The following is a 12,500-nucleotide window of genomic DNA, read 5'->3' on the forward strand; positions in this document are numbered from 1 at the left end:
GCACGATGGCAAAGCATAAGGGCTGAATGTGGGGAACGGCGGAGACATCATACTACCGAAACCTGAAGAGAATGGAAGGAAAAAGAATTCGTTTAAAAATATTTAATTGATTGGAATTGATACACAAAAGGATGATACAAACGGAGAGAGAGAGAGAGAGAGAGAAACAGAGAGAGAGGGGAGAAACAGAGAGGGAGACAAACAGAGAGATAAAAAGAGAGGGAGAGAGAGACAGAGAGAGAGAGGGGGAGAAAGACAGAGAGGGAGAGAGACAGGGAGAAAGAGAGAGAGAGAGAGAGGGAGAAAGAGAGAGAGAGAGAGGGAGAAAGAGAGAGAGAGGGGAGAAACAGAGAGGGAGACAAACAGAGAGATAAAAAGAGAGGGAGAGAGAGACAGAGAGAGAGAGGGGGAGAAAGACAGAGAGGGAGAGAGAGAGGGAGAAAGAGAGAGAGAGAGGAGGAACAGAGAGACAGAGAAACAGAGAAACAGAGAGAGAGAGAAAAAGAGAGGGAGAGAGACAGAGAGGGAGACAAACAGAGAGAGAGAGAGAGAGAAAGGAAGAGGGAAAGAGAAATAGAGAAAGAGACAAGCAGTGACAGAGAGAGAGAAGGGGAGAGAGAGAAGGGGAGAGAGAGAAGGGGAGAGAGAGAAGGAGAGAGAGAAGGGGAGAGAGAAAGAGAGAAAAACAAACAATGACAGAGAAAGAGAGAGGGACAGTGAAAAAGAGAGAGAGACAGAGTGAGAGACAAGGATAAAGAGTAAAAGAGTGAAAGAGGGTGAGAGAGTGGGCGAAAGGGTTATGGAAAATAAAATATGAAATCATAAAAAAGGTTAATGACGCATTAATCTAGGTGGGCAGACTCTGAAGCTATCATGGACATGGCTAAGGTAAGCAAATGGCGCAGTTGAGGTCGTTGAAGAAGCTGAAATTAATTTATATATTTAATCTTTTACCTGTTTCAGTCAGGTTGAAGGGTCATTGGCAAACTGCCACCTGCGCCGCTTTCTCAATGGCATAGCGAAGAAAACATACTTGGATTTTTGTTTTTAGTTGTGCTGCTCGGACAGACGGTGGGCCATGTCTCATGAGGTCCGTTTCTCGAAAAAGATTGCAACGAGCTTCCACACAGTTCCCGTCAATCAAATTCACTCTCAATGTTTTTGTCGGCCCAGGGCCATAGTAGAAGATATTTGTCCAAGGTGCCGCACAGCGAATTGAACCCGAAATCGCGTGGTTGCATAGTGAACTACTAACCACGCGGCTATAAATATATATTTTAAGATACGAAGTGGTATCAAAAAGTTTCAGGACTAGTTCCGTAGCGCGCCAATGGATGGCAGCACACGGTTGCTTGAACAGGGAAATCTAGTAGTACTTTCATGAGTCTGTGTACCGAGCGATATCACTGTGTTTACTTCGCAAGTTGTGAAATTTGTGTTTTTGCGATCACGTGTCTGATGTAGCCTGCGATTTTTGTCATGGACAGGAAGTTGGAAGAAAAAGCCAACGTGAAATTTTGTAGTAAATTTGGGAAGTCTGCTACAGAGATATTGGACATGCTTTGGCGACGAGGCAATGGGTGGGACGCAATGCTTCAAAAGTGGAAGAACGTCCCTGAGAGACGACGAGCGATCTGAGAGACCTGTCTCGAGCGTCACTCCCGGAAATGTGGTATTCTGCCTGGAGAATTCGTCCCCCCGGGGCCAGAGCATCAATCGAGAGCTCTACTCAGACGTTTGGAAGCGTTTGAGGGAAGACATTCGGCGAAAGCGTCCGGATCTGCTGAGCGCGAAGAATTAGATTCTTCCCGACAACAGTGCACCTATGTCACTGGGCTCTCCTCCGCCTAAAAGATGCTATCATTTCTGCAGCTGCCCTTTGCGCCAGGTTTAGCATCTGCAGACTTCTGTCTCTTCCGCTGAATGAAGACGCAGCTCAAAGGTCGCCGTTTTAACACCATTGTCGAGAACGTAACAGGAACGCTGGGACGGGTGTAGTGCTGCGCAAGGTGACTATTTCGAAGGAGATAAATAAGTTAATTCTATTAAACATTACTAGTCCGGAAACCTTTTGATACCACCTCGTAGGGTTTTAAATATAAGATTTGAAGACTAGTTGTGTAAAATTCGGAATAACAGTATCTGAATACAGTTCTATATTTAAGAGGTGAGGAATTATCTACATTATTTACATTCGACGGATATCTATCCTCATCTTGTTTGTTATTAACACAACGTTTCGGCTGATATACCCACCAAAAAGACTACAGAGTGACAATTCCATCATAATACTTCCAGCGGACAAGGGAAATGCTACAGTAGTGATGAACAAGCCTGACTACTCTGAAAAGTTGGCAAGTCTTATAAGTGATGGTAGCTACAGCTAAGAAAAGAAAAACCCCACTCTGAAAACAGAGAGGAAGTCGTCACAGATCTTGATCAAGAACAAGGATCACTTAACACCAATTAAATACAGACTCAACACCACAGTAAACTACCACACATGTACGGTCTCCCTAAGATTCCCAAAAATGGTACAGTGAGCTGTAGAGGTTCAGCATGTCATCCACTGAGCCGCTTCTTTGTGGATATAATCAGTCCATTAGCAGAAAAGTCAACATCTTACGTGAAGACTTCCATCCACTTCACAGAATTGATCAAAGATACCCTCATTGAATCCAACCAGATGGTGAGTCTAGATGTGATAAGCCTGTTCACCAAAGTCCCAACTGGTGAAGCACACACACTATATATATATATATTATATATATATATAATATATATATATATATATATATATATATACAAGAGGCGGGTTTAGCTATGGGTTCGCCATTATGATCGGTAATAGCCAATATATACATGGAATACTTTGAGAATTTGGCTTTAGGATCAACACCACTATAACCAACACTATGGCTAAGATATGTTGATGACACCATTATACTCTGGCCCCACCAGGAAGATGTCCAAGTGCTGTTAGATCATGTGAACTCTATAAAACCACCCTTACAGATCACAATGGAAAAGGAAAAAGACAACCAGCTGGCATTCCTGGACGTATTAACAACACGCACCAAGTATGGATTCAGGACATCCGTATACCACAAGCCGACCTTTACTGGACGATATCACAATTTCAATTCCCACCATCCATACAGTGTAAAGAGAGGGATTGCTCAGTGCCTAAAAAATCGAGCAAAGAATATAAGTAGCGATCGTGATACCCACCACGAAGAAACGATTAAGCTCAATAACGATCTGTTAAGTAACAACTACTCCAAAAGTATACTATCCACTCCAGTTATGAAGAGGAGAGAGGATGAGGCCAAAAAACTGTACGAAAAGATACAAAAGATATGCGGCCCATATGACATCAGGACAGTATTCAAGAATAATACAACACTTGGCAAATATCTCCTTCGCGTAAAACCACCAATAGAAGAGAATATGACCAAAGACTGTGTGTACTCCATCCCATGCAGCTGTAGTAGGTTATACGAAACATGCCTCCCACTCAAAATAAGGGTAGAGGAACATCGCAAAGCTGACACGGGGAGATATTGATAAATCGGGTATAGCTGATCATGTATGGAAAAATGGAAACCATCTCCCCCTGTGGGATGAAGTTAAAATAATAGACAGAGAACACCACTGGAAAATACGAAAACTAAAAGAAGCAGCACATATGCTAGGACACCACTACCTCCTAAGCAGACCGAGTGCAGATATGAGCAGCATATGGGAACTGGTATTAAGGAAGGATAGAAAAATAGATTTATAGGCCCTAAAATTCACTCCATAATTGCCCAAGGCGTAGTGGTTAAGAGCGCGGGCTACTAACCCCAAGATTCCGAGTTCGATTCAAAGCACTGACCTGAACAACAACAACAACAACAACAACAACAACAACAACAACAATAATAATAATAATAATAATAACAACAACAACATCGAAAAAATACCTTAGGAATGAGAACCCAGGATCGATATTACCCTTGAAGAAAGCTGGAGGGTATATCAGCCGAAACGTTGTGTTAACAACAAAGAAGATGAGGACAAATATCCGTCAAATGTAAATGACAGTATCTGAAGTTTTCCAGTTTCAATAAATCACAATATTTTACTCGAACTTTGGTATTCGAGAGTAGAATTCCCAGGTTGGCACCTATGTTTGGCCCACACGTGCCTGTGTTAATATCTATCTATCTATCTATCTATCTATCTATCTATCTATCTATCTATCTATCTATCTATCTATCTATCTATCTATTTTGAGAGAGAAAGAAGGAGAGAGAGAGAGAGAGAGAGAGAGAGGACATGTGTGAGTGTTTTGTTACTGTTTATGTGTCCACGTGTTCACTTACCTTGCAGACTGCTGCGCACAGGTGCCGTACACATTCCGAGTGGACTGTTGCTCATTCGTGACACAGGTGCGAATGCACTCTTCTCTTTCACAACACTGACCATGTTGACGGGCGAAAACGTGAAAGACCCGCCACTCGCTGCACTATATACATTGTTCATATCAGTACTGTTGTTGTTGTTGTTGTTGCTGCTGCTGTGACTGCTACTGTGAGGACTGCTACTACTGTTGTTGTTGTAGTTGTTGCTGTTGCTGCTGTTGTTGTGATGGAGATGACTATTGTTGATGAGGCTGTTGACGGCGAGGCTGTTTGTGTGTCCGAGGTAGGGCGACGATTGGGATAAGGCGTCGCTGGCGATCGAACCGAAGCCCATGGATGACAACTGACAGGAACTACTGGAAATCACTGATGGTGGGCGTGATGGTGGTGGTGGCGGCGGCAGTGGTGGAAGTGGTGGGTGTGGTGGCGGCGAGAACGGTGGCGGCAGCAGACCTTTTGTTGAAGAGGACAGAAGAAGACATTAGTGACAAAAACAAATTCAATGTTTACCGGTGCAAACCGGTGTGTTGATTCGCATCCCTTTACGGAAAAAAGAAGAAGAAGAAGAAGAAGAAGAAAGAAACGCAAATGAACCGTTTGATGTTCCCAGATCGATAAAATGTGTACAACGTTGAAAGAATTGCGACCATGAGGACGTAGAGAGCGAAGAAGAAGGGAGAATTGCTGGCTGCAGTGTGATGGACTTTCCCGTCGACGAGGAAATAGGAACGCTTTAGCTTTTGACGAATGACCTGCACAAATGATTTGTTTGCAGTGACCAGATGTATGTTGTGCCGTACATTATCTCCCCCCGCCCATCAAATCGATGTTACCTGAACAGGTGAACAGTGTGTCACGTGTCAGTAGTCGAAGTAATTGCGGAGTAACGGGATATGGAATGTTTTGCTCAAGAACCATACGGTCTGGAAATTGAACCCGCGATCGCGTGATCGTGAATGCAGCACCCGAGCCACGAGGCTATGCATCCTCACAATGGATTGATTAAAAGATTAAAGAAAAAGAAAAAAGAAAAAGAAAAGAAGACCCTTAAGAATAAAAATTAACCTCTAGATGAAGCTTAGAAGCCTGCAGAACGGGTGAAGAAACCAAGATTGAGAAGTCTTGTCTTGGCGCCGTAAACATCCACGGACTGAAAGCGGGAAGCTTGACCCGGTCAGTCACCAATCTTTAGTCCTACCCACGTCTTCTGACTGATGTGCCAGATGATTAACTGAGTGATTTTTTCTCTTTTTCTTGCTTCCATTATTAGACTGCGGATGAAGCGACCTCACTACTTACTTTTTAAAGCTCCGGTATTTATTCTATCGATATCTTTTGCTGAAACGCTAAGTTACGAGGACGTAAATACACCAACGCCGGTTATCAAGCGGTGGTGGGGGACAAACACAAATACAAAGGCACACACGCACATACAAACATACACACACACACACACACGTGCACACACACCACACACACACGAGATGGGCTTCTTTCAGTTTCCGTCTACCAAATCCACTCACAAAGCATTGGTTGGCCCCAGGCTGTGATAGAAGACACTTGTCAAAGGTGCCATTCAGTGGCACTGAACCCGAACCATGTGCTTAGCAAGAAAGCTTCTTACCACACAGCCACGCCTGCGCCTTTCATGAATTCTTAAATGTTATAACTTGCTTAAATTATTTCGTTTTTGAGAATCTGTAGTTTTATCGAAATTTTTAATTTGTTCATTGTATAATGTCCTCACTCCTCTCTTTGCTTCTCTACAACCTTCTTTCGTCCATCTTTACACGTTATTCCAATATGCCGCACTCCATATTTCAACGTTTTATTCTATATATAATTCTTTGTAGCCAAAAAGGAAATTGTTGTTGTTGTTGTTGTTGTTGTTGTTGTTGTTCTTCTTCTTCTTCTTCTTCTTCTTCTTCTTCTTCTTCTTCTTCTTCTTCTTCTTCTTCTTCTTCTTCTAACATCGGAGCATAAGGATGTCTCTCGAGACAGCTGTGAGAAAATTGGATTATTACGAAATTTTACCGGAGGAAGGAAAAAATGTTCCCCTCTTGGATTATTTTGCGAACAGATGACTTCGAAACGTTTGGACTTCACTTCCAAAAGCTTGGATAAACAAAATATTTTTTAGTTTTATTGCTGTTTTTTTTTTATTTTTAAGATATATTATTTTCCTCGAAAAATATTCTTTACAATCTATTCAATAAGGCGTCTTCCACAAGGAGGGAGAGTAAGAGGTGTTATGAAGAAAGCCAAATGTACTGGAGACGCCTCTTCTGAGAAAATAGGCGATGGAATGTTTTTTGAATGCATAAAAAGGAAATGAAAGGAAATAATGAACAGAATTTTAAAAATAAAGAAAGATTAACAGAAAATGGAAATTTACAAAGAGACAAACAGGTAAAACCGAAAGAAGAAGCAGTCCTAATTTAACACACGGAACCAGAAACCAGAGGCAGCAGCAACCACCACCACTACTACTACTACTATACTACTACTACTACTACTACTACTACCACCACTATCTGAAACAACGACAACATTTGAAGAATTAAGAATAACTAGAAGGCTTTCTGCTACGAGGAACCAGAAAAAGAGAGAAGGAGGAGGAGAAGAAGAGAGAGAGAGAGAGAGAGAGGAAGGAGACTGACAGAGGGAGGAAGAGAGGGGCAGGTAGCAGAAGAGTGAGCAACAGTAAGAGTAGGCCCCAGAAATTGGTGTCCCATCAATTCCAGCACCATTTGCGGCTCCTTGGAGTGTTCAGGTGTTCGGGGTGGGGGTGTGCAACAGACCAAACACCAGCTTCACTACCAATGCCACGTGATGTGACCATTGTGTTACATTGTCCGATGTGTTGCAGGACCAGCTTCTTTCTAAGCTCGTCGTCGGCGTCATCAACATCACCATCATCGTCATCCTCTTCCTCTTCCTCCTCCTCATCATTATCATCAACAACAACAACAACAACGACGACGACAACAACAACAGCAGTAGCAGCAGCCACAACAACAACAACAACGACAGTAACAGAAGGTGCAGAAATCTTGTAAGATATTAATAAATGATCTTAATATAAGCCAAAGGGAAGTTGTAAACAGGCGTCGAGTCCAATCAAAGAAAGAGACATGGCAACGATATGTTACAAAGGTGTGCGTCTCCTTGCCCGTGGTTTTTATCCAGAGAAGACGATGACATACTCCTGCTCAGTTAAGCTGGAATAGGCTTCGTTATGCCTTCAGAGGATCAGTTAAAAGTAAACCTTAGATGATGTATGAACGTGAGATATGTTTCACTGGTACGAGTAAAGTTTATAGAAGTGTTTGTCTGATCTTCAAAACTGAAGAGAAACTGAGAAAACGGACGAAAGAGATGAGTTATAGGCATGCCTATAAACTGATGCTGCAATATATGGGATAACCTAACATGGGGATCCTATAAATGAACATTATTGGCAGCGATAATATTTGGCTCGTTGCACGCCCTGATAATTCCCCGAAAATAGCCGAAAATTCCTAGAGGTGTATCTCATTGTGGTTGCAGGGGGACAATCGATAAGACTTGTGGAATAGAACCGACAACCTGCTTGTTACTCGCGGTGTAAGGAAACGCTGGTTCTGATTCTTTTTCTGTTTATTGTGCATATGATATTTATGTACATAATAACATATATTGACATATGTATATATTTATGTATAATTGTATGTACACAAACATATACACGTACATATATATGTGTGTGTACATATATATATATATATATTATATATATATATATATATATATATATATATATATATATATATATATATATATATATGTATATGTATATATATATATACGTATGCATATGCATACATACGTACATATAAAAAATACACACAAATCATGTGCATTTGTATGTGTGTTTGTGCATGCATGCGCGTGTTATGCCCTTGTGTGTATGCACGTGTATGTATACATATATACACACGTAGATGTATATAGGTACAGGCACATATGCACGCACGCACACACGCGCGCAAAACAGAGATAGAATAAAGAAGCAAGAGCTAAAATATGGGAAAGTGGTAAATGGCGGTGAAAGCTGTGAAAAATGACTTAATGTAGTAAGGTACGGGAGGTGGCAGTGGTGTAGTGAGGCGGTGTTCACGTTGGAGGGGAGTAATAGTGGCGATGGGGCCGGGTGAAGTTGGGGCTTTACTGGTTGTACTGGTGGTGGTAGTCGTGGTGATGGCGGTGGTAGTGGTGTTGGTAGTTGTTGCGGTGGGTGATGTAGTTGTGTTGGATGTGGTAGTGGTGATGGTGCGGTTGTTGTTGTGGTGGTGGTGCTCGTCGTTGTTGCCGTTGTTGTGGTAGTTGTGCTTACGGTCGTGTACGAACACGACCGTAAAAATATAAATGGCAGCAGCGGTGGAGAGTATAGTAGTAATAGTAGTAGTGGTGGTGGTGTGAGTAGTAGTAACGGTAGTAGTAGTAGTAGTGGGTAGTAGGGGTAGTAGTTGTGCTGGTGGTTGTGTAGTAATTGTTGTAAAAGTAGTAGCAGTAGTTGCTGATGTTTATGTTGATGATGATGCTGGTTAATTTAGTGGAGGTTGAATATTTTGGTCAAGGAGTGAAAACTATAGAAATAACAACCACTGCCAATACTACAGCACTAACACTAAGATTGCTACTAACACTACACAACACCGCCATCAACGCTACCTCACCACCAACTCTACTACTACTAATACTGTGTCACCGACATTAACACTTCAACATTACACCGCCCTCAAGTAATGTATCACGGCCAACATCAACACCACTACCAACGCCATTAGCACCTCCTCCACCACCAACAACAAAATCTCCAGCACCAGTACCACCACCACCACCAACAACAACAACAACAACACCACCACTACCACCACCACCACCACCACCACCACCAACAACAACAACAACAACAACACCACCACCACCACCACCAACAACAACAACAACAACAACAACACTACCACCACCACCACCACCACCACCAACAACAACAACAACAACACCATCACCACCAGTATCAGCAGTAGCATCACCACCATTACTACCACCTCCACGAGCAACACTACTACCACCAACACCATCACTTAGCCTCTATTAGTATCGCACCTAACATCACCGATAAACGGCAACTGCCACCACTTCCATCACCACCACCACCACCACAACCACCACAACCACCACCATCGCCACCACGACCACCACCGTAACCAACAAAGTCCACCATTAATAAAGCAAAGCCAACGTGTGTGGGGTTCTTTGCGCTGTCATAGTGAAATGGCCGTCGAACCATTCTCTGCCCCCTTAAAAAGTGGAAAATGGAGTTAAACATTCGACAGTATTAAAAAAAATCAAAACAAAAAAGAATAAACAAACAATATGTCATGCAAAAATTTTAAAAAACAAACTCAAATAAATAATTAATTAACGGGATGGTTACGGCTAGAACGGCGATCGAAGGAGTTAAAATGGCCGCCGACAGAACAAACCAGAGATCAATACGGATAATATAAACAGAAAGTGTGAAGTATGAAGCGGAGAAGAGAAAATGAAGTAAAATCAACTAAAAGAAAATAAAATAACAATTTTAAGGGTGACAACACTGCACGAATTGGACAACAAAAGTGTTGCACAGGTAGGGCCATGGTGGGATAAAACTCTCTCTCACACACACACAGACAGACGATACGAAATGCAAGAACCAATGAGGGAGATTTTACAATCAGGGTTAACGTATTCTTCACACTTCTGTAAACGAAATTTCGTCCGCATTTGATTTTAAACGATCGCTTGATGTTAGAAATAAAAAAAGAAACGAAAAACAAACAAACAAAACAAAAAACAACAGCAACAATAACAAAAAAGACAATCTCATATGAACAAAAATGGTTGAAATCTTAAGATCGACCAAAACAATAATCTCTATTTTTCAAAAGAAGATGTAAATGCTGGTTGATTGATATTTTCCCCAGTCACGCTTTGCATTGTATAGAGATGGGGAAGAGAGAGAGAGAGAGGGGAGATAGAGAGAGGGGAGATAGAGAGAGGGGAGAGAGAGAGAGGGGGAGATAGAGAGAAAGAGAGAGAGAGAGAGTTTGTGTGTCTATGCGTGTAAAGAGAGGTACAAGATGAGTGCACATACTAGGTTTGGTGGCAAGCAAAGAGTAAAAAGAGAATAAAGATTTTTCTTTTGAAAATTATAATTCGTTTCACCATTCTGTATAAACAGCAAGAAATCTTAATTATTGCCTGGATTTTATATTTCTTGATATTGGTTCCGTGTTTTGGAATAAGTTCGGGGCGGGGTGGGGGGAAAGTCGATTACATCGACCCCGGTATTCAACTCGTATTTGTTTTGTCGATCCTGAAAGGACGACAAGCAAAGTCAACCTCGGCGGAATTTGAACTCAGACCGTAAAGACGGACGAAATGCCGCAATGCATTCTCCTCGCTTTGCTGGCGATTCTGCCCGCTCGCAGCCTCAACGCTTTCTTCTATTATCAACGGTGATAAAAATATATTTCTAAAATTATGCGCCGTATGACGAACAACACTAGTTTAATATTCAATTCGTACTTCTGGAATTGTAAACATTAAATAACTCCTGAATTTTCTCTATATAAATGTAGCTTGCCATCTTGTGCAGTACTGTGTGGGAAAGCCAGCCGTCACTTGTAAGCGGGTGTGGAGAGGTAACCCGCTAATCGTTTTTCTAGGTACGGGCGTAGTTACGAGTAGACACAGATTATTTCGGCCCCCGTCACCGTTGATCCAATGGAACATGCCGAACGTGACAGCTGGTGGTGTCGATGGTAAGCTTGTAGTAGAGATTGTATAGTAGGGTAATGGCGGTGGTAGTGGTGATAATATGGGGGTGGAAGTGGGGATCATAGTGCTGTTGGTAGTTGTAGGGAAGATATTGGCGTAAAATGGGGCGAAGCATAAACGAAAGTAAATGCTCTCTGTAATGTTATACGCACACGGTCACGCACACGTACATGGTGCCAAAATTCGCCCCCACCCGGGTAGGTAACTTAGAATGATTTCAGGTTTATCAAATAAGAGAAGTAATAGTTGAGTTATTAGGTTATTAGTTCATATAACACAAAACACATTCTCTCATCCCCCCCCCCCCCACATAATTATTCTGCCTCTTTCAGAAACCGAGGAAAGAGATCGGCAATGGCCTTATCGAAACAAGTTACACCACCAAATGGAAGAGTAAAGAACAAACCAGTTCATGTTTAATATCACAAGACAGAGAAGGCGAACATATGCCAAAGGAAACCCTTAAAACTATCTCGATCGCAATATTTCGGCCAATGCCGACAGTTTTGCTAGTAATTGTTTAACTTCTGGAAGCCACGAGATTAGCCGAAACGTATTGTGTTAAGCGTTTGTGCCCAGTAAAGTCACCTCTTTCTTATATGCACACCCTGACATAAGGTCTCCCCCATTTGTGCAACTGAGATTAAACTCTTCAGTGTGAGATCATGACACGGGAGAGTATGCACTAGTTGGATGTGTGTGTGTGTATGAGTATGTGTGATTGTGTTGTGTGAGTGTGTATGTGTATGTGTGATTGTGTAGTGTGTGTGTGTATGTGTGATTGTGTTGTGTGAGTGTGTGTTTCGAGTTATTTCATTATAATTATATAGCGTTCCGTATTTAAGTATAGTTCCGTGTTAGTCCGGTAATTTTTAACACATCGAGCGATATGTCAGCCTTGTATAAAATAAATGCTCTCACAACATAAGGGCTGCATTTTTCTATACACAGGTAGGGTATGTATGTATATACATACATATATACGTGTATACACATACATACATATCTACACACACACACATATATGTATACATATCTCTCTCTATATCTATGTATTTTTATTTGTGTGTATATATATATATATATATATATATGTATGTATGTACGTATGCATGTATGTATATGAATATGTATATGATAAATGTATGATTATGTTGAGCGTTTATTTATGTCATACAATACAGATAAAACACGTAACATGTTGATAAAACCGATCAAAAAACA

The 12,500-nt window shown here is 41.6% G+C and overlaps 1 protein-coding gene across 1 annotated transcript in view; it reads right to left on the bottom strand.

The window, feature by feature from the left end:
• The window catches only part of LOC115223202 (transcription factor COE1), a 93,779-nt gene that overhangs the window by 371 nt on the left and 80,908 nt on the right, over positions 1–12,500 (bottom strand). The window contains exons 6-7 of the mRNA XM_036512096.1: positions 4,368–4,859; positions 1–62 (exon numbers count right to left, since the gene is read on the bottom strand). The exon at positions 1–62 is cut by the window's left edge and continues 371 nt beyond it. Of these exons, the coding sequence (XP_036367989.1) occupies positions 1–62; positions 4,368–4,859 (554 nt within the window). The remainder of the gene's footprint in view (positions 63–4,367; positions 4,860–12,500) is intronic.

The sequence above is a fragment of the Octopus sinensis genome, linkage group LG22 (genome assembly GCF_006345805.1).
Source record: "Octopus sinensis linkage group LG22, ASM634580v1, whole genome shotgun sequence".
Lineage (NCBI taxonomy): Eukaryota > Metazoa > Mollusca > Cephalopoda > Octopoda > Octopodidae > Octopus > Octopus sinensis.